The sequence below is a fragment of the Camelina sativa genome, chromosome 6 (genome assembly GCF_030686135.1).
Source record: "Camelina sativa cultivar CO46 ecotype springtype chromosome 6, ASM3068613v1".
NCBI lineage: Eukaryota > Viridiplantae > Streptophyta > Magnoliopsida > Brassicales > Brassicaceae > Camelina > Camelina sativa.
Window position 1 is genome coordinate 3893876 of NC_141885.1, and position 21520 is coordinate 3915395.

At 34.8% G+C, this 21520-nt stretch overlaps 5 protein-coding genes and 2 pseudogenes across 7 annotated transcripts; 5 read left to right on the forward strand and 2 right to left on the reverse strand.

Annotated features, from left to right (window-relative positions):
- The first annotated feature begins 2567 nt into the window (after nt 1–2567).
- On the forward strand, nt 2568–6567 carry LOC109124429 (uncharacterized). Of its 2 annotated transcripts, none has more exons than XM_087455827.1 (8): nt 2568–2843; nt 3258–3370; nt 3708–3955; nt 4070–4189; nt 4317–4485; nt 5065–5204; nt 5287–5322; nt 5578–6567. In XM_087455827.1, exons 2-8 carry the CDS (start codon nt 3295–3297, stop codon nt 6346–6348), a joined length of 1560 nt encoding a protein of 519 aa, XP_087311953.1. In that variant the 5' UTR covers nt 2568–2843; nt 3258–3294; the 3' UTR covers nt 6349–6567. The 2 variants fall into 2 exon arrangements, with proteins under 2 accessions (XP_087311953.1, XP_087311952.1); XM_087455826.1 differs by having other exon boundaries at nt 2573–2859.
- Nucleotides 6568–6672: 105 nt separating this feature from the next.
- LOC104790343 (membrane-anchored ubiquitin-fold protein 4) lies at nt 6673–8749 on the forward strand. The gene is made up of 4 exons (XM_010516074.3): nt 6673–6986; nt 7294–7485; nt 8076–8246; nt 8341–8749. The coding sequence occupies exons 2-4, from the start codon at nt 7356–7358 to the stop codon at nt 8397–8399; spliced, it is 360 nt and encodes a 119-aa protein (XP_010514376.1). The 5' UTR covers nt 6673–6986; nt 7294–7355; the 3' UTR covers nt 8400–8749.
- A 120-nt stretch (nt 8750–8869) lies between these two features.
- Nucleotides 8870–10437, forward strand: LOC104790345 (uncharacterized). Its single transcript, XM_010516078.3, has 2 exons — nt 8870–9801; nt 9903–10437. Exons 1-2 carry the CDS (start codon nt 9618–9620, stop codon nt 10241–10243), a joined length of 525 nt encoding a protein of 174 aa, XP_010514380.1. The 5' UTR covers nt 8870–9617; the 3' UTR covers nt 10244–10437.
- A 2252-nt stretch (nt 10438–12689) lies between these two features.
- Nucleotides 12690–13451, forward strand: LOC104698671 (NAC domain-containing protein 37-like; annotated as a pseudogene).
- Nucleotides 13452–13708: 257 nt separating this feature from the next.
- Nucleotides 13709–17096, reverse strand: LOC104790346 (actin-related protein 2). Of its 2 annotated transcripts, none has more exons than XM_010516081.2 (15): nt 16803–17096; nt 16412–16522; nt 16140–16274; nt 15957–16028; nt 15791–15869; nt 15616–15665; nt 15435–15538; nt 15268–15336; nt 15108–15171; nt 14679–14747; nt 14494–14577; nt 14340–14398; nt 14195–14261; nt 14022–14105; nt 13709–13916 (listed from the first exon to the last, which is right to left on the reverse strand). In XM_010516081.2, exons 1-15 carry the CDS (start codon nt 16842–16844, stop codon nt 13836–13838), a joined length of 1170 nt encoding a protein of 389 aa, XP_010514383.1. In that variant the 5' UTR covers nt 16845–17096; the 3' UTR covers nt 13709–13835. The 2 variants fall into 2 exon arrangements, with proteins under 2 accessions (XP_010514383.1, XP_087311954.1); XM_087455828.1 differs by having other exon boundaries at nt 15769–15869; nt 16803–17014.
- A 628-nt stretch (nt 17097–17724) lies between these two features.
- On the forward strand, nt 17725–18808 carry LOC109133283 (anaphase-promoting complex subunit 11-like; annotated as a pseudogene).
- Nucleotides 18809–19310: 502 nt separating this feature from the next.
- LOC104790347 (transcription factor TCP20-like) lies at nt 19311–20761 on the reverse strand. Its single transcript, XM_010516082.3, has one exon. The coding sequence runs from the start codon at nt 20441–20443 to the stop codon at nt 19442–19444; it is 1002 nt and encodes a 333-aa protein (XP_010514384.1). The 5' UTR covers nt 20444–20761; the 3' UTR covers nt 19311–19441.
- Between the last annotated feature and the right edge of the window lie 759 nt (nt 20762–21520).

Consider the following 21520-nt stretch of genomic DNA (forward strand, 5'->3'; position numbering starts at 1 on the left):
TAAATTAACTTATAGTTTTAATTTATCTAAATGACCATTATACTCTTGGGTCGATCACTTAAAACTAACCGGGTCGGGACGCGGATCCTCTTTGACCCGAGAATAGAAGAAAAAAAATTTGCAGATCTGATTGTTCTCCAGATTAATAATTTTCGGATCCTGTATATTATTTGATTCAAGAATAGTTAAACACACAACCAAACAGAGGTATAATCCCTATAAACAAGGAAACTAGTATCAGAGTATTTAATGGCTTCAGTAATATCATATTTAACCCCTATAATTATTATGAATATTAATAATAATGAGAAATATTTAATACTTATCAATTGTGACTTTGTTGTTTCCAAAATAATCAATAGATTAAATACGAAATTGTATATATATATGTAAACTAATTTGATTTGCTTTTATATTGTGAGATATTTACGGAAACAACAAATCAACATAATACAATTAAATAAAACAAATCATCATTTAGTTTAGATTTTCAATATTTCCTTAATGAAATTATAGTAATTAATTATGATTAGTATAGATGGAAAGAATAAAAAACGCAGAAATTATATATATGTAAAGTTGTAAACTAATTTATAGAAAAGGTGTATTGTATATCCCACATCGACTAAATATTTTGGAATATGGTTGATAATCACTATAAATATATGACTAATATGTTTTGAGTACAAATGAGCAGGAAGCTTGATTTATCAGGTATCCTAATTTAACAGTTTAATTTGGTTCTATATTTGAGTATATTTAATATATCAAATATTAACTTCTAAATAATAACCTAAATATACCTAATCTCATTATAAATACAATAGTTTTTTAACCATTGAAATATCTCAGACTAAAATTTAACAAGCAACTTCTCCTCTTTTGACGACAAACCAAAATAAAGAAAAACTCATTCTCTTACAAAACTACTATCCGATATTGCAGTGTGTCTATCTTTTTACAAAACTACTATCCGATATTGCAGAGTGTCTATTTTCTTACAAAACTACTATCCAATATTGCGGTGTGTCTGTTTTCGTGAAAAGCTACATTCTACAAACTACTTACTCTATTAGGATTTCTAATTTACTGTATAACCCCAATTATACAAATAAACATTATATAAACAAATAAAATAAGTCAAAATAAAAAACTACATTACAAAAATGCAAATTACAAAAAAAACTAACTAACAAAATATATAATCCCTTGTTGTAGCACGGGGTATCACCTAGTACATTCTTTGTAACAAAAGCTTACTTATTCCTTACACTTAACTACCAATAACCATAATCAAAAATATTAATTAGAGAATTTACTACAAAATACACTTGGTTTTGTGTTTTAAAATTCATTGGGGAAACAAAAAATGAACATAGTGAAAACATCACAATAACAAGTAAACGAATTGATGTTTCTGACGTTGAACACTTATCCCTGAAACAATTATAACATGAGTTTTCTTTTTTTGATTTGGGGTCCAAGATCTTAATCATTTTTACAAAGATTATTCCATACCAGGCCCGACGATAGGGAGGTGCAAGAGGTGCTTTTGCACCAGGTCAAATTATTTATAAAAAAAATATATAAATTTTTAAGTTTTTTAATGTTTTAATATTTTGACAAACAAATCCCCAAATTTCTAAAATCTACAAATAAAACCTCTGAAATATATATATAAATAAAATTTGGTACCAGAAAACTTACGCTGGCCCTGTTCCATACACAATTTCTACAAAAACGTTATCCTGTTTGGATTACATTACACAAACAAATCAAGAGGAGATATTATTTTCATTCAAACCTTAAAATGAGAATACAATTATGACAAAAGAACGAAATCATGTGTAATTCAGTTTATATTCGCTAGAACCAGCGAAAAGATGAAAGAAATTATAACAGTAAGAAGATATAATACTACTGATGAATATTTACACAAGTATGATTTTTCCTACCGAATTTTAAAATAAAATATTTCAAGTAAGATATCTCGATGACAATCGATTTTAAAGATTCCGTAACAATGATTATATAGTTTTATCAAGAACAAAAAAAATTCCTAGATCCTTAAAACCATTAAAATATTGTGCAACAAAATTACAAAAAAAAAATATAAACATCGTTATGATGTATTCCAAATTAGACAGCAATTTTTCATTAAGATAAAATTAAATAAAGCTTAAAATTTTTAATTTCTCCAAGAGGTTTTGGAAAAATGCAAAACATAGACCAAAAATCTCTTTATCTTTTAACAACAACCATCAACATGCTTTTTTCTACATCATAAAAACCATTATTGCAACTTTAGCATGTTAATGAAGTCAATGCATTTGTATATATATTTTTAAAAGAATAAAATTTTACTTTTCTTTTGGATATGTATTATTTTCAAAATCTTGTTTAACGGTTTGATAATAAGATGAAATCAACTATATCCATAATCTAGTTCTCAGACACTACATACGTAGTATGAACTTTTAAGATTAGAAAAGCCTATAAACCTCCTCCGACGTCGTTTTGTTACAAACTGGACTTATTTATATTAATTAAAGGCCCATCAACTTCATAAGGCGTCGTTTTGTGAAACATCTGAGTTTGGGCCCAATAACGAGACCTAGACCCATAAAAAGAATATAATAATCTCCCGGTGGTTCATCCACATCTAACGACGACGAACATTACTTCCGAAATTTCCCAAAACTGCAAAAAACTTCTCCGGCAGGTTTTTGGAGACATTACCGGAGAACGGCGCCGTTTTTGTTAATCGGGATTTTTCTATATCAATCGTTGGCTCCTTCACTGCTTGCTTAATGTTATAGACTCATCGCAACAATCTTCTACTTGTGATTGCTTCTCTCTGTAATTTTAACTCCTCTTCACGCTCGTTTGTTTTTTTGCTTTCTATTGAAATTAGTCTCTTTGTTATCTCTCGTAAATTAGGGTTTATACAAGTGTTGATGTCTAAAGCGATGACCTTGTCTTGTTTATGCACTTCCTTGTGGTTTTTTTTTGACTAGTTCTCGCTTAGTCTTATGGAAATTATTTGTGCTTGTGCAGTAGAAAAAATTATAGCTTTTTTTTCCGGAATTTATTGGCTAATGAATCGTATTTTCACTTTGTGATTCTCAATATTTTCTAATACTAATCAAAGTTTTGACCTTTTTTTTTTTTTTGTTTTCTTTTCCATTGCTTCGATTGATGATGACTCTAGGGTTTTGACTTGTTTTCTTGTGTTGTTTGTCTCTAAATTTGTGAAGGGGTGCACTGGTTTTTTGAGCTGGTGTTGTTGAAACAATGGGTAGTTCATTTAACGCTCAGATATTAGTTGAGAAGCTTGCCAAGCTCAACAATACGCAAGCAAGCATTGAGAGTATCCTCTTTTGTTTCTACTTGTTTTTTATATATCTGTTTCTCTTATTCTAGATTTGGTTGTAATTTTCGTAAGTAGTATCTTCTTAATGAGAGTAATAATGGTATAAGATGGAAGTTTTGGTATGTTCTTGTCAAGCAAATTATTGTTTATTTTCGCCAGGATTTCCTCTAAATTCTCACAGTTTATACTGATTTTGGATTTGGTGTGTGATAGCAGTGGAACATATATAATTCTGAACTCTCCGTTTAATGTAAAATAGTTCCCCTTTGCTTAGTTACATGTTTTATGTCTTGTATCCTATTATGTTGTGTATCTCTTCCTTGACAGTATACAGCTTTATCACATTGGTGTATCTTTCACATGAACAAGGCGAAACATGTTGTAGAAACATGGGGTAGACAGTTTCACTGTGCCCCGCGTGATCAACGTGTGGCGTACTTGCACCTCGCGAATGATATCTTGCAAAATAGTAGGCGAAAGGGTTCTGAGTTTGTAGGTGAGTTCTGGAAAGTACTCCCTGAGGCTCTTCGTGATGTGATTGAAAATGGTGATGACTTTGGAAGAAAATCTGCACGTCGATTGGTACGTGAAGCCAACTTTTTATCTACCATTTGTTTTTCTGAATTCAGTTATTGAAATGATTTTAGGACTTTGACATGAGAACTGCATTGCTAATTATCGTAATCTCTCTTCAAGGTTAATATATGGGAAGAAAGGAAAGTCTTTGGATCCCGTGGACAAATTCTCAAAGAAGAACTTCTGGGAAGACAGCCTGAAATTGGAACCAGAAACGGAACTCTTGTGCCCCTTAAGCTTGTAAGTCAGAGTTTATATATAAACATTTTCTTACCGTCATTTGTCAATTAGGTCCACTGTTATGTGATCATTTCTACTTTGGAGTTCTTCCATGATAGCAACATGATTAACTTTGTTATTGTTGCAGTCTGTTCAACAGAGACAGGCAAATGGATCTACACTGGAGAAAGTAGTGTCTGCTGTTGAAGTTCTTCACGGCGTTCACGTTGATGAGGATGCTATTGTTGGAAAATGTACTAATGCTTCTAGTTACCTTGAGAAAGCAACACAAGAGATTGAGAGAGATCTTAGTTCAGGTATCACTGTCCACTGGCTGCTACATTGCTGCAAATATATTGATATATGTTTTTTCTTATCAAGTGACAAGCCACACAGCTTTAGATTTCTACATGCGCTTGTTCTAACAACTCAATTTATTTGGTATCTGTTTTACCACACTCTTTTTGTATTAGATTTGTGATCTTTAAAGTCGCTTAGCAATTTAGTATTTGGTCTATATGTGATCTTAAAAGAACCACCACATTTGGATCCTTAATTTCATCATGTTCCTCTCTTGTGTTTCCATATAAATTTTTCACCTGGTGGCTGTTACCATTTGTGTCATAGCATTTAATGGTGAGAGAACTTACTCTCACCATTAGGAAGAGAATCTACAAATTTATAAGTCCCCAATACCCAATCAGAATATATATTTGCTGGTTAATTTTGGATCCCGAAAAAATTTCTGATTTGTTGAACTGGTCTATATATATATATTTACTGTTTGTTGATACGTTATACTTCTTCACTTCTAGGATAGAGAAAATCCAGTTCTTGTTCAAGCATCCCCTTATCAACGTTTCAGTATCTTACTTATTAAGTGTTGCCTTAAACAGGACACACCTCTGGGCCCGCTGTAGTAAAGGAGGTGCAGGGACAACATGCCATACTGAGAGACTGCATCGAACAGTTAGGGACAATGGAGACATCCAGAACAAGTCTTATCTCTCTTCTGAGAGAGGCTTTACAAGAACAGGTTTCCATTTGTTCAACTGCTTAGAAAAAATTATCTTTGAGTACTCCTGCCATATAACCTCACCTTTATTTATTTTGTCCAGGAACTCAAGCTGGAGCAAGTTCGTAACCACCTTCAGGTTTGTATTCGTACTAACAAATGTTATCTCCACACTTCACACACTATATACATTTCAATTCACACAAACGTGACAACCTTATAGCAATACTTTTCGAGACACATTTGTCTAGTTTTCGAGCTGGTTTAGTGAGTTAGGTCGAGGAAGATAGACCCAACTTTAAATAGGGGTCTTCTTGGTTGTTTTTTCCAAACAAAAAGTTGCCATATCTTGATGCTATTTAGTTAAGTGATATCCATTGTGCTATGATTTCAGATTGCTCGGTTTCAATCAGACCGGACTGGTAATCTCTGCAGACAGCTTCTAGACCATGGCGGTAGTTCACAGCCTCCTGCCCCTGCTACAGAAGAAGAAGAATCAAAAGAAGCCATCAAAAGTTCCTCTGCTGCAGCAGCACCGCAAAACTTCACACACAGTGATGTGGAACAATCTGCTCCGGTCATGTTTGCTTCAAACCCAACTCAATCAGTTGAAGACCCAAGAAAAACTGCAGCAGCCGCAGTAGTAGCTAAGCTAACTGCATCAACTTCCTCAGCAGAGATGCTCTCCTATGTTCTCTCCTCATTAGCCTCTGAAGGCATCATCGGAAATAACAACCCACCTGCTGTTACAGAATCTCCGTCATCCGTCGATTACCCATCAGAGAAAAGACCCAAGCTTCAAAACCATGACCAGTCCTATCTCCCGCAGCACCAACAGAATGCTGCAACGACATCCTCCAGCACGCCCCCACCACCACTTTCACTGCCACCACCACCATCGTTCCAGCTTCAACCTCAGTTCTTGCAGCCCTTACAGCCTCCCGGGCCTGTAAACCAAACACCATTCAACTACACCATAGCAACCACTTCTGCAACCACACAACCGCAACAACAACAACAAGGTCCTTGGGTTCCTGGGCTTACTCCACTCTCAACAACAACCTCTGCTCCATCCGATAATTCATACCAGAAGTTTCAAGGACAAGATGGTTTCTATGGGGTCAACAACTCATCAGTGCCTATGACACCTGTTACCCGGCAGTAGAGTAAATCTGTTTCTAGGGGGCTCGTTCATATAGCAAAGAGCTCCTTTTTTATTTGGTTTTTTGTTGTTACATATAGTTTTGATGGGCGATTAGGATTTTATGTTCTTAAAATGTGCTGTGTATGCTTTCCTAATTGTGCGGACGCCTAAATTAAAAGGCTTCTGTAAACATTCTTTTACTTTTATACTGTGGGAAAAAAACAAAAACCTCTTCTTTTACTTTTACTGTGGGAAGATTCCATAGTTTCTTCTCTCTGAAATTTACATGGACTGGAGGTCAGATTGGACCAAGTTTTAAAGTCTTATGGTCAAAACGCCGACAATGGTTTGCCTTTTGACTAATAAAGAATGATACTTTTCCACATTTTTCTTGTCTTTTTATCCTATTACTCTACTCGTCAGGGATTCCCTGTAACGCGGCAATCCTAAAGAAAGATATATCAGAAAATTTTTGAGAGATGCAGAGAGGCAGATAGCTGTATTCTCATAAGCATAACTTCAAGATTAGGTCACAACCCCTTTTTTTTGTGGTTTTTCTCCTACTTCTTGGTTCTCCCCTCTCCCAAGAAGCGAACCTTAGCAGCAAACCCAGATAAAAAAACAGACTTGGACATTTGGATTTGCGTGTCTCGTTTCAGGTAACATTTGTGTCTTTTGTTAGCTTTTTCTGATGGTTTTTAGGAGCTTAGGTCGCTGATATGAGTTCCAAGTTTTGATTTTTCTTTTATTTGTCACAATCTTCTATTCTTCTTGTCCTTCTAGTTCCTTTGGTCCAAGTTCTTGATTTTGACTATAGTCTATTTGATCCTTCAAATTTTTGACTGTTCTCTTCTCACTGTTCTTCTCTAAATATTCTTGTTATTTGGTCCAAGTTCTTGATTTCTATAATAACTGAAATTCAATTATTGATCTTTTGTAACTTTGAGAATCTTGCTGTGCTTATAGGTCTCATTTTGGGTTGCTTCCTCCTGGTAAGAGTTATATTGTGGGAGAAAGAGAGAAATCAAATGCCGGAGGAAGATTTGGTTGAACTTAAATTCCGGTTATATGACGGTTCAGATGTTGGACCCTTTCAGTATTCTCCAACTGCTACAGTCTCAATGCTAAAGGAGAGAATTGTCTCCGAGTGGCCTAAAGGTGAGCACTTAGCAGAGTCTTTTGGTTTGCTTTTTCCACTAATCCGTGAAGAAGTTAAAGTGTGATACTAACTACTAAATGCACTTGTGGATTTTGGCTTTAGAACGTTAGCTTCAGCCATTTTTCAGTTTCTTCACTTGTGCCTTGATAGACAAAGTTCAGACACAAGTCATAGGCTTATCATAGGATCTGATCGAATTACTAATCATTTGTCTTAAACTAGAAATATAAGAAGGAAGTTACCTATTGCTCTTTTAAAAAGGTTACTCGAGCTTGTGATCTCTGTTTTAATAGTTTCTACGCCTGTGGCTTGATAGACAAAGATCAGCTCAGACAAAAGGCATTTGTATTGGTCTTATTCTATTACTAATCACTTGTCTTAAACTACAGAACATATATTTAGACACTATAGGGACCAATACGGTTCTGATTCTTTTTAGCACAATTTCACATTCTTACTCTTATGCTTTCAACAAAATCTTTCATTTGTCACATTTGTTTCCCCATTGTAACTTATTTTTTTTTTCCATCCCCCATTGTAACTTATTAACTAATCAAATTTGGGTGTTGATTGAATGTGATGTCTGTAGACAAGAAGATTGTGCCAAAATCAGCTAGTGACATCAAGTTGATAAATGCTGGTAAGATTTTGGAGAATGGTAAAACTGTTGCACAGTGTAAAGCTCCATTTGAAGATCTCCCTAAATCCGTCATTACAATGCATGTTGTTGTGCAACCGTCTCCAACGAAAGCAAGACCAGGTATTGTTCTTTTTACACACATTTTTGTTCTTATCTAATCTTGTTTGTGGAAGAGTTTTCTTGAGCCTTACATCTTGTTTTTCTTCTCTTACAGAGAAAAAAATCGAAGAGGAAGCCCCACAGAGAAGCTTTTGCTCATGTACCATCATGTGAGTAAAACAACAAGTCCCAAATCTAAAAATCTGAAAGAGTTAAGCTTTGCTTCTCTGTGGTTTTGCTAGAAGACCCTAAAAACTTGAACTACCATTTTCGCGCTTCATATTCTATATATTCATCACAAGTTCAAAAAAAGCATCATCAATGGCATTATAAAGCTGGTCTATTAGAGTTGTTATCTTTTGTTCTGAAGAAAAAAACTCTTGTTTGGAGCATCCATTATAAAGATAAGAGTTTTGTCTTCTATTTTGTTTCCATGAACTAATTCTACTATTCTAGTATCTTTGTAAACATATCTTGTATGGTTCTGTTAATCTTTAGTACACCTTAGACCTGTCTTTCCTCTATCAGGACCCGCCCAAAACTGTATCCAAACACCTTGATATCTATTCAGTGATCGGTCCATCACTTACCGGAAAAAAACAGTACAAAACGTTCACAATTTGTGGTTCTTTAGTTGCAAACACTTTCATCTTTCATATGTACTATATGGTCCATACATAATAAAAAGACAGAAGTGGCATTTCCTTTCTCATCACTTTCCACTTCCAAAAAGCCTCTTTTTTGGGATGTAGGTTTACAAAACTGAAACCCACAAAAAGAAACACAGAGCATGAGATCTCAATAAATGTCCTCGCACCTAACTAGTCACTGTCCCCTACACTATCTCCCACTTAATTCCCTCATTTATAACATTCACTTTCACTGAGTGTCTCTCCACTATCTTCTCTGCTTCTGTCATTTAATTCTATTCACCTCTTCTCATTTATAATCTTCACTCCAAATGCGCCTTTCTTTGTTCTCCCATCACTTTCTCTCTGATTGTCTTGTAGGGCTAGACAAATCATCCCATTATACCTGCTTCGATTCAGTATAACTATTTACTTTGGTTCGATCCGAAATTCAGATATCCAATCCATTTGCTAATTGCTACATAAACATCATATTATAAACTTATTTACTTATTAGTTTAGATAATCATAAGTTATTTTTCAGACCGTTTAGTTTCCAACCTATTGTTGATAGACACGTTTGTATAAGTATAACACTCGCTATATATAAAAAGAAACTTTGATGCTATTTCAGTAGAGTTGTATCCATCTCTTCTCTTATCTGAAAACTATTTGTTTCTTCTTTCTCCACACACATATTGTCCACTACTTAGATCAACCACATAAACAAACAAACCAAACCTGAAACTTGTTGTGGTCAAAGATGAAGAAGAAATCACTGATAATGTTTTCCTTGATTCTTCTGCAATTTCTGCTCGTAAACTCTACGTCTCCAAAAGATTCATCACCAAAACCAAAACCAGCTGCAGAAATCACTATTATGGGTTTTGTTTACTGCGATGTCTGCTCCAACAACAGTTTCTCCAAACACAGTTACTTCATGTCCGGTAATTCAAAAAAAAAACATAAAACCTCAGCAAGAAGATCTCTTTAACTAATTAATGCTCTTCAAAAAAGCTATATATGTTTCTAACGTTTCTTGACACAGGTGTGGAAGTGGGAGTTATCTGCAGATTCAAAGCAGCTTCGTCAACAACGAGTGAAATTATAGCATTCTCTGCAAACAGAACCACCAACGAATTCGGACTGTACCAGGTAGCCATAACTTCTCTAGACTGTGCCGACGTAGACAGTCTCGCAAGTTCTTGTCAAGCGAGTTTGGTCGGAAGAAAAAGCTTCTCGGATTCTTCTTGCAACATTCCTGGTTATAGAACCACGACGGATCAGGTTGTGTTTAAGTCTAAACGTTCTAATTCCTGTGTTTATGGATTCAATGCTTTGAACTTCAGACCATTCAAGAGGAATCTTGACTTGTGTGGCAAGAAATAGGGTTTTAAAAACTACAGAACTTATCTTTCATCTGGTATCGACTCTGTTTACTTTCTACTCAGAGATATGAATCTTTCGTATGTTGTCTACATTTAGCTTTGGTTACTACACAAGATTTGTATTTTCTGTGTCCGCCAAATCTGTTTTAAACTATTAGTATGAAGATAAATAAGATGAGGAATAATTTCAGTTCACACAATGTAAAACATGAACAGAGGATGTAAACAAACTAAAATGCCAACGTACGATGGGTATTGAAGTGGAAATAGATTGGATAATCCGGATTAGTGTTTTTGGGTCCACCAAATTGGATATCCTGAATATATTAATCCAAATCCGAGCTCCAACTATTCGGATCCGGATCAGTGTTTTTGGGTTGATTTAAGTACCTTGATCCAAATTGGATCAATTAGTCTTTCTTTTGGCAAAAAAACTTCCTTGCGTAATATGGCTTAAATATACAAACCAAGTAGCAACACAACACAACACAAGATAAACATTTTCTTGTATTTGCTTTTGCTTTTAAGACCGTGTTTTGGCTGATTGAAGTTTGTGGTTGAGTTTCTAAGGATATATAATTGTTATTTAATTCTTTCAGATATGCATTGTATTTGGCATATTCTTGATGGGTTCTATCGCGCTATCGGAGGGCTGAGGACTGTTTCCTAACAATGAGTCCGGCCCAAGAGAATCCTCTGAGGCCCAAATAAGTATTTGGAGGAAGAGAAGAGTATTTCAGTCTTTTAAAGTAACGAACCGACACAGTTTCCTATAGATAACAACGTACGGCGCTTAATCGAGGGGATCAGAAAAACGCTACAGAAATCATTAGCTATTAGCAGTAACAACTCGTCGAAACGTAAATCGACGAGTCGTGAACCCGTCTATTTCAATTCTCTGTCACTCGTTCTGTTAACTACCGTTGTAATCCGGATTTTTATCTAAGTTAAATAAGAAAGAGTCGACCTCTTTTTACCGAAGTATAAATATCTAATTGTGACCGATATCAACATCAACAAGGACGATCATCATTCAAGCTAAAGAAAGACTACAAGGTTTACTCGTAGAGATTAGTACAACAACACAAAGAAGATTTGGATCATTTTAAAACGGATGTAATAGTATTTGTTATGCTCTCTTAAATATAGCCTTTAGATAAGCATTCTCAAGAAAATGCTGATGTGTCGTCGTTAGAGAGCTCGAGACAACAATGAATTTATTGTCCTCATTTTTATGGATATTTACACATAATTGCTATTGAATGATTAAGGAATATTCCTTTACAATTAATTAAAAAATCAAACATTTCAATTTTTAAATTTATTTTAATCATTTTATAACATATTTCCCCTATATATTAATAGATAAGCATTCTCAAGAAAATGCTGATCTGTCGTCGTTAGAAAGCTCGAGACAACAATGAATTTATTGTCCTCATTTTTATGGATATTTACACATAATTGTTATCGAATGATTAAGGAATATTCCTTTACAATTAATTAAAAAACAAACATTTCAATTTTTAAATTTATTTTAATCATTTTATAACATATTTAATTATCTAAATATAAAATCATTAGATCTATAACATTTTCAAAAGTGGAATTTATTCATATATTAAAAAAATGATTACTATTCACATATTTAAAGTTTCTAAAATAAAATTATCACAATAATCATTATTATAGGGAATTGACTTATTTAATATTATTGGTATAATATTTCACGGGTGAAACATACTAACATAAAATAAAGATTTTTTAAAAAAAAAAATCTTGCATAGGTTGAAGAAAGAGCGGGTTATACAAAGATTTAGTTGATATATATATTAGTTTGATCTAAACATATTTTCACGGGTTTATATATATTTTTACAGTAACAAATTTTAGATCACAAAAATAACATTACTCATAATCTTAATTTTACGAGGAAGATTTATCCCGCACATTAGTGCAGGTTGTTATCTAATGTATATACGTTTTCTACAGTGTTTGATTATTGAAGATATCGAATTGTTTCCCCAAGTTGATTTGTTGTTTAAATGTTTATCAAATAAGTTATTTTGAAGGAAACAAAATGATTTTTATATAAAATGAAACAATGTAATTATAAATGGCCTCGTAAAAGATGGAAATATTCTAGAACTTACATTAAGATATAGAAAACAACAAGTCTCTAGTATAGTTTTCGTTATTTCCTTATTCTAGGATATGGTTTATTATTATTGTCAGAATCATACTAGGATATGAATAAGAAGTATAAATCTATAAATAGGATATGATTTATTATTGTCAGAATCATACTAGGATATGATGATTAAGAGGTAAATCTATAAATAGTAGCGCAAGTGAACAAGTTTTTTTTATTCAATATCCGATCAAATAACAAACATTGTTCTGTGTTTTTCTAGAGTTCTAGTTACGTTCGTATAAGCCATTCTTCTCTGATTCACGTCCAGGCGTAATCTTTTTGTTTTTTTCTTTGTTTCTTTGATTCACACAGTTTCGACCTTTTGATCTTTGTTTCATTGCCGAGAAGAGAATGGAGCCAATAATAAACAGACCTCTGCCTATAGGAGTCGTGTTTCGTCCTACAAAGTTTGAGATGGCAAATATCTTTTTGAAGAAAAAAGTTTTGGGACAGAGCATAGAAGCTCCTAGGGTGCCTGGAGATTGCCACGATATCTTCTCAAGACGCCTTCGTGATTTGCCAGGCTATCCAAGAGAAGAGCATTGGTATTACTTCTGTAGAAGACGTCGTAACCAAGTTACTAGTAGTAACCTCTGGACACCAACCGGAGAAGAGACCAATGTGTTAGATCCCAAGAATCGGAGACTAGTTGTTGCTACCAGACGTCGCTTTACTCTCCTCGAGAAACAAGAAGAAGAAGGAGAATATGATTGGTTCTTGGATGAAATAATACTCCCACCAGCAGTTTCACATTCTGATTGGGTTTTGTGCCATATCTTGGGCAAGAAGATTGAACCCGAAATTGAATATTTTCCGCCCTTAATCGAATCTGAGTACGACGAATACGAATCGGAAGATGAAGAAAGTGTTGATACATAACCCTGCAGCAGAGGTTTTGGATCTTCTTAGAGAGCAAGACGATGAAAATAATCAGGGTTTTTTTTTCCAAGTTTTGTATCGCCGATACAGTTACCTTGTGTGTTAATCTATCTTATAGTGAGTGTCGTAGGATCCGATGGGGATCTCCACTTTTGTGTGGTTTTTTTGTTTTGTTTTTGTTTTGTTTTGCTGCTTATGATGATGTTGGAAGCTGTTGGGTTGGATTTCTATAAATTCTTATGTATCATCATGTCTCTATCTGTTATTGTTAGTAGTTAAAACATAAAACAGAGCACAAAGGACGTTTTCTACAACGTTAATTTGATTATTGAAGATCGAATTGTGGATCCCTCATTAACCAAAAGCACTCTAACTTTGAAACCTAAAGTACTGACATGTTAAAAGACAGAATATAATTAAATCAAATTGTATATTCCGGATTTTTCACAAATAATGCAACTAAATTATCCAGACTGTAGAAGAAAAAAGAAAGAACAGCTTGGAGTTTTGATTTAAAAAAGTTTTAAGCTTGTCCCATCTTGTTTAAACAATTGATCCCTTCTTCCATATAGTCCTCCCTATTGATCCAGAACTCTGGTGCGTCCTGCAACATTAACCAGTTGACAGAATCCAATTTCTCTTAACATCAAATCATTTCAAAGACTGTTGAAAAAAAGAGAAAAAGCATTGAACTCTTTCTTTTGTTTACCTTCATGATTCCTGCAAGAACAGCACCTCCGAGGTATACCATGTGTTTCCTTCTCGGTGGATCTTCGATTCGCAATCTGAGTTTCTGATTGATAAAAGAAACCGGAATTAAATGTTAAACCCTAAGAGATAATGAATAACAAAGAAACCGGAAGTTATTAGGATATTTTTTACCTTCAAGCCATCTTTGTTTCCTTTAAGAACTGTATGGAGGTACCGATCCTGGATTTCTTTCTCAAGACTGAAACAAAAACAACAGAGCACAGAAGAGATTACAACATAAAACCATGAAGCTTGAAAAAGAAATATATATACGAACCGGCTAGGTAATCCTGGGTACATGGTGCTTCCTCCGCTTAAAACTATGTGTTGGTAGAGCTGTGAAAAAAAAAAGATTAAATGGTTTAAGCAATCTATAATGATTTGTTTTGGATCATTCTTCTGAAATACTAAGCAAGTGTAAGCAAACATACCATCATGCGGTTATCAATATCCATTTCTTGAATACAGCGGAACACCATGTCTGCCATTCCATCACCTTCAACATCAATGAGTTCCTGAAAAAAAAGATTTCGTTCTGAGATAAGCCTCGAGATTCTTGGAGGGTTGAACATATTCAACATGAGAATATTAGCAAAGGAAGAAAATTGAGGTTTACAGGTGTAAAAAGCGCTTCAGGTGCTTGGAATCTTTCCGTGCCAACCTTGATGACCCTCCCATCTGGAAGCTAATCACAGTACAAAAAACACAACAGATCAGTAGTCCGGAAAGACGATAGTATCATTTTTGAGGCTGCAATTGGTAAAGTACGAAACTTTATCGACTATCGGATGACAGAGCACTAAAAAACAAACGAGATGCCATGAAAACAAAAGGATAATAATAATACTAAAAAAAAAGATGGCAAGAATCTTTAACTTTCTTTACGGACTCAAGTTTGATGAGAATTTTCTATCTTATTTGGTTCTGATCATGAGTTTAGATTCGAATAAGCTTAACCTACACTAGTTTCTGTTTCTTTCCTCTAGTTGCCCTAGAAATTTTAAAAATTACCACTCCTGACAGGTTCATAGAATAGACAACTTACAGTATAGTTCTTAACAAGGATGGTTGTCTCAAGCCCAAGTTGAGACTCTCTCTTGTAATCATAGCTGCAAACAAAGCCAAAACAAATAGTTTATTCCCTCGTCTTGTAATGCATTACTACTCAGATATTAGAGTGAATCATTGAAGAGGTCTTTGCATGCCTTATATAGCAGAGCTTCTCTTTAATTTCTCTAACTGTCTCAAAGTCAGCAGTCTTATTCATCGCGTATCTGTTCAACAAGCAATTTTTAATTAGATAAAACATCTCAAAATATCAACAAAATGTTACTTAAGCTTCAACATGTGAGTATATGAATGAGTTTCTCACCCTCGTCGAGAAAGTAGATCAACGAGATACGCTGTTATGTGTCTACCAGCTACATTCATTCTTTTTGTAAGATGAGGGAACGAGTAGCCGTCAACCACAGGAACCTAAGATGTGAGCCGAAGACTGTTAAGTGCTCTATTAGCGAAACTCGATCTCAAATATTATAGTGTTTGTAGCTTACCACATGAGTAACACCATCACCAGAATCAATAACCAAACCAGTTAGCAAACCTGAAACCGATAGTTCAACACAGGAAGAAAAATATCAAAGAAGTGCGCAAAACCCCTTTTAACAGGTGACTGTCTATATAAACACACGAAAGAAAATTTAAACCTTCAATAATCTCCATAAGCACCTTGAGCATACAGAGTTAAAACGGCTTGGGTTTGAATGAAAACGCCAGCGAAATTGTATTTCTCAAACATTGTCTCGATCTGTTTTACAACACAAACAAGTCATCACTACAACAACCATCAAAGCAACTTTCGATTTTCTCAACCAAAGACGTGACATAACCGTACCATTTTTTCACGATTCTTTGAGGGATTAAGAGGTGGATCCGTGAGCAATATCTTACAATCTGATGGATTGATCTGTTTGTTTAATCACACAATAGGGTTTAAGAGTAAGTCAAGAAACATGGAACCAAAAAAATAGATATGAAGAAAACAAAATCGCCAGAAGAAGCAGGAGAAGAAAATTACTTTCAGTTCGTTATAGAAAGCGTGATTCCAAACATGTTCCATATCATCCCAATTCTGCACAATACCGTTGTGGACAGGATAATTTATATCCAACTGATGCCGAAGCTCAGCGCAAGTCTCCCCAACAACTATATCCTAAGATGAAACAAAACCAAACATAGATGAAATCAAACTACACATATCACCTCAGTCAAAAATGATATCAAATGTTATGTAACTAAAGATCTGATTTGGCTGATTTATAACTAACATATATATATATATAAACAAACCTTGACTTGCTGCTCCATGAGTGATTCTTCATACCGAAGCAAAGGCCTTCCCACGACACAGGGGAAAACAGAAGTTGGGAAATTTTCTCCAGCAAATCCACATTTTACATACTGACAAAATTTGCCAGCAAACAAAACAATCTCACATTAGAGATTCATAAACATAAACTAGCCACATATCAATAAAAATACGATCTTATACATTCCTAAGACATGAGAGTTTTCAAATGTTCAACTTTAAGACAACTAGATCCTAAACAAGCCCAGAAAAGAAGCAAAGGTGAGATTTTTAACGTAACCCAGATAAGATATGGAATGATTGATAAGTTTCAACTAAGGATCGGAGTCTGAACAACGGAAAGAAGATATATAAAGGAGAGAAGACGATTACGCCGGTGCCGTTGTCGCAAACGACGACGTTTTTGTTGTCCATTCTCCTCCGATTCCTATAGAAATTTCAGCTTACGTAAATCAGATTTCTTCGATCTTAGGGAATAAAAGAACTTGTCTTTGAATCGAAGCGAAGAATCACTCTTCTCTACTTTGTTCCGGTCACTGGTCGCGATCGAGAAAACAAATTTGCTAATTCCACAAAACAAAAACAGGTCTGGTCTGGTATTGTTGTTTCCTCGTTTTTCTACAAGAACGCGTGTCGTTTACTGTACGTAAAAACTCCACGTAGTGCAAATTGATAATACACAAACGGCGACTTCTTTTAAGCTACAGATGAAACAAAGAAATTGCTAATGGGCCTAAAACGTGGGTATTAAGCCCAATATAATTTCGTATATGGTCAGATTACTCAAAGTCAAACAAAGATAATTTTGGTTTACTTTGTAATTTTTTTTGTAAGAAGTATTAAGTAAAAAAAACCCCAAAAAAAATATACAAAACCCTCAAATCCAGTCTACCAATTAACACACGTTTCCTGGAAACCCTAAATAGTGGCCACAAAAAAAAAAATTCATATCTTATGGGTATCTGCTGATCTGCTCTGTCTCGATTGCTAAGTGTAATGAATTGTTTCATTCGTATAGGTAATAAGGATCAAGAATTGCAGAATATAACATTTCAGGGTGCTAAGATCGAGACTGCTAACAAAAATCTCATGATTTGTGGCTTTTGGTTGTGAAATGCACTAGTTGAGTTTTATTATTAGTGGAAAACAATTCAATAGTACTACTAGGTAAGTCTTCATTTATTTACTCTTTAGGCTTATAACATTTTTTTTACTCTTTAGGTAAGACTTCATTTATTACTCTTTAGGCTTATAACATTTATAACATTTTTGTGTGGAACTGATTATTCTACTAATGTCCTTTATAGCCATAGAAACAGAGCAAGTTCCTCGTCCCTTTACCATATGTATTATCTTAAATCTCTGATACAATCTCTGCTCCACCAAATGAGCTCTTACAAATGCAGAGTTGCAAATCGTTTAACTGATTGTTTCTCTCTGGACACAGTCACACAGATGGCATGCTGTTGCTTCACGGGCATGGGATGCTCAAGATGAAACATGTGGGATATGTCGGAGGGCTTTTGATGGTTGTTGTCCTGATTGCAAAATTCCTGGAGATGACTGCCCTCTAAGTAAAGTTCTCTGCTTTCATGTCGTCACTTTTATATATGTTACTTAAGATACACACTCTCTCTCCCACACTTACTAGAACATTGCTATTTACTTATGGTAATGAAAAAAAAAAGATAAAACACAACTGCGTGTCTAATACCTTGTTGCTTTGGTGTTAGGGCAGTTTGGGGAGCTTGCAACCACGCGTTTCATCTTCACTGAATATTGAATGGGTGAATTTGCAGACGAGTCAAGCTCATTGTGACATTGTCCAATGTGCCGAAGAGAATGGCAATTCAAGAGTAAGTACATTATGAGGAGGATTAGTCTTTAAGCTCTCATCATGGGGGAGGCTTTGGAATGATCTCATGACGTTGTATGTGGACCATTAGTGTCAAGTTCTGATCATTGCTCAAAAGGTAAGAGCTATAGAGAGCTAGCTTTGTGAATGTTTTTGAAACTTCACTTGATTTGATTGGTTGGACAAATCAGAGATCAGCATCTTTTGGACTCGTTCACTTCCTCTCTTTCCTTTGTTCCGTCAAATTCAAGTAAACATGAGTAAGAAACTTTTTTTGACTCGTTGAACAATTGATACCTATATCTTTAAAAAAGGTAAGGAGTAAACTGTAAAAAACAATTAGCTTCTGTTTATAGATCGAAACTAAATGATGCTAAAAACAGCTTATTTGGTTACTAACAGCAACATTTCCACGGTTAACTTCAAAACATGCACAAACTCAATCAGAGATGCCAAAGGCACTGAGAACAATAACAAGTCTTCAAGTAAGAGTGAAAGGATAGAAACTTCACCATCATTGTGATTTGTGAAATCCATTGCAGCTCAAAGACACTGAGAACATGCAGCAAAGTGTTTACACTCGGCAAACAAAAGTCATAACTCATTCAGAGAGATCGAGCGAAAGAGAAGAATCGATGCAATAGAATGTGCAAAGGAAGTTATAATAGTTTCTTCCATCAATGTAATCTTCATTCAAGGAAGTTATACATTACCATTGTTGTACTATCCAAAAAAAGCCGGTTTCTTCTTGATATTCAAAAGTAACAACACACAGAATAGGTAAAAAAACAAGCCTCTCTGGAACTTAAAGACTCCAAACAAACAAAAAATCTCTGGCTGTGTGTATTAACAAACTCCACCTGCAAGTTCAAACAACAACTGCCAAAAAAAATTATCACAAACACTCAGAAAACAAAAAGTTTGAAGATTCCACTCTCTTGTAGTTGTATCATCATCCTCAAATTGCGGTCAACTGTGTTTTTGCAGAGGTTTCAAGAATTATAGACTACCACTCTCACTCAGTATATTATAACCTTTTCTTTTTTTTTCCTTTTTCTTCTCCATGGTGGTACAAATTACAACAATATTATCACAAAACAAAAAGCCAAAAGCTTTTCAAATCCAGAAGGTAAACAAACAAACAAAACCAATGTTTTTAACGCCCTGAGCCTTGAGAATCATCTTTCTCACCACTCTCTTGCTGATGATCTTCATGGTTATGATGAATATGGTGAAGAACCCTACCTTGAGCTTGAGCTTGAGCTTGAACCTGAGCTTGACTCATCTGTTGATAAATCTGAGTAAAAGACTGTGGATTCAAAACACCAACATTCCCTTCCTGAGACAACCCTAACTCAAGTCCAGGCATCTGATGATTGTTCCCACCAGCACCACCCAAGATAGATGCAAAACTCATAGGTCCAACACCAGGAAAATCAAACCCAGGAAACCCAATTCTATAACCAGCTCCTTCACTCATTAAACCAGTGGTTGGCACACCAGAACCAAACCCAGCTACATTTGGCCACAACCCAGTTGGTAGATTAGACCTAGAAGCTCCTTCACCGCCACCAATTCCCCAATTCGGTGGTCTACCACTACTAGACCCACCACCGTCTACAAGGTCATGACTGATCATTAAACCAGCAGTAAGAGACCCACCTTGATGATGATGGTTAGAGACAGAGGCAGCAGCTGAAGCTAAAGCAGAGGCAGGGATGGTTCCTGAACCAGTGGCTGCAATAATAGAGGGCTCAGCTTGTTGAAGCAGCCACTGGATAGTCTCACCATCAGATTTGTGACCCAATTCTCTAGTCAGTTGAAAAATCCTAGCAGCACAGAGAGCAGGCATCCTGATTCTCCGACCTCTACCTTCGACTTTAGTGTGCCTGTCTTTGTTAGAGCTTCTCTTAGGACCAAGCTGGTTCAGGTTCTGACTCTTCTTGATAGTAGTGTTGTTGTTGTTGTTTGGTTCTTTGTTGTCGGAAGAAGCAGAGACCACGATCTGGAAATCTTTAATCTCAGTAGATTTGCGATTGTCGTCCTTGATGATGTCGTCGTTATCTCCCATGCCCTGGTTCCCCGGTGGTGGATGTGGATGTGATGATGGGTTCAAGAAATTTGGTACTTGGTGTCGATTTAGGTTCTTGGGATCCATCGAAGCCTTTTCTTTTTGTGTGGGGACTTCTTCAGGGTCCAGACTTAATTTAATCAAAATCCTTTCTTTCTCTCTCTCTCTCTCTCTCTCTCTCTCTTTGGATTCAATTTCAATTAAGGGTTTGTGAGAATTGTGACTTCGAGAAGAAAAGGTATCGACTTTGAGAAATTTTAGACAGTGTTTTTTTTTTCCCCTTAGGAATTTACGAATTTAATACTGAAAAAAAAAAAACACTCTCTCCCGTAAGATCCCGATGCAGAATGGAGAAGAATAAAGAAGAGGAAAAAAAGTTACTATCATCTTTCGATCTCACGAAATGGGTCAAAAAAGAAATGAGAAAACACTTAAAAGTATAAGACTTTAGTTTTGTCTTTTTCTTTTTTCTTTCTGTTTATTTATTTATTTACTTTTTGTTTTGTTTTGTTGGTTTACATAGAGAGAGATAGTGAGTTACATAGGTTTCTCACCAAACACTGATACTATAAAAGACCATAAACAGCAAAGTAACCAAACAAATCCGTAAAGGAAAAAAGTAATGACCGTTTCACATTTAAATCAAAGGTAATTGAGAATCTCAAAGAACTGCCACTTCATTTCCCACTAATAAATACACTCAATGACTTTTTGTTTCTTTTTTCTTGTGTAAAACACTTAATGACTTTTGTCCGGAATTTTTTTTTTTTACTTTTCTGTAGGCTAATAAAAAAGTAAATATTTTGTCAAGTATTATTTAATGGTTTGAAGGGAAAAAAGTAGTATTATTCAGTGTAAATGTCAAAAAAATATTAATTTTTGCCAAAATAAAAATAAATGTCAAAAGAAAATCATTAATTTAAAATTATAAAGTAAAACGTTAAACCTTTTGAGATTTTTGATTTAATGTTGATTAAAAAAATTCTATGTATTTGTTTACAGAAATATATATACAAATTTTGTAGAAAATATAGTGAGTTGTGTGGATAAGTTTTATTATCTTAGATATTGTATACTATATCATTCTTTGGATTTTTTTTTATTATTCTTTGGAGTATATTGTATCATTTTGTGTTGTTCATAGATGATATGCTCAAATTTAAA

Excerpts from the sequence above, each read along its gene's own strand:
- LOC109124429 (XM_087455827.1), top strand. The coding sequence starts at position 3,295 with ATGGGTAGTTCATTTAACGCTCAGATATTAGTTGAGAAGCTTGCCAAG. Across the intron at positions 4,190-4,316 it reads CTCTTGTGCCCCTTAAGCTT|TCTGTTCAACAGAGACAGGC; the intron begins GTAAGTCAGAGT and ends TTATTGTTGCAG. Across the intron at positions 5,205-5,286 it reads GAGAGGCTTTACAAGAACAG|GAACTCAAGCTGGAGCAAGT; the intron begins GTTTCCATTTGT and ends TATTTTGTCCAG.
- LOC104790343 (XM_010516074.3), top strand. The coding sequence starts at position 7,356 with ATGCCGGAGGAAGATTTGGTTGAACTTAAATTCCGGTTATATGACGGT. Across the intron at positions 7,486-8,075 it reads TGTCTCCGAGTGGCCTAAAG|ACAAGAAGATTGTGCCAAAA; the intron begins GTGAGCACTTAG and ends TGATGTCTGTAG. Across the intron at positions 8,247-8,340 it reads TCCAACGAAAGCAAGACCAG|AGAAAAAAATCGAAGAGGAA; the intron begins GTATTGTTCTTT and ends CTTCTCTTACAG.
- LOC104790345 (XM_010516078.3), top strand. The coding sequence starts at position 9,618 with ATGAAGAAGAAATCACTGATAATGTTTTCCTTGATTCTTCTGCAATTT. Across the intron at positions 9,802-9,902 it reads ACACAGTTACTTCATGTCCG|GTGTGGAAGTGGGAGTTATC; the intron begins GTAATTCAAAAA and ends TTCTTGACACAG.
- LOC104790346 (XM_010516081.2), bottom strand. The coding sequence starts at position 16,844 with ATGGACAACAAAAACGTCGTCGTTTGCGACAACGGCACCGGC. Across the intron at positions 15,666-15,790 it reads TTTAACTCTGTATGCTCAAG|GTTTGCTAACTGGTTTGGTT; the intron begins GTGCTTATGGAG and ends TATCGGTTTCAG. Across the intron at positions 14,106-14,194 it reads GAAACAAAGATGGCTTGAAG|AAACTCAGATTGCGAATCGA; the intron begins GTAAAAAATATC and ends TTTATCAATCAG.
- LOC104790347 (XM_010516082.3), bottom strand. The coding sequence starts at position 20,443 with ATGGATCCCAAGAACCTAAATCGACACCAAGTACCAAATTTCTTGAAC.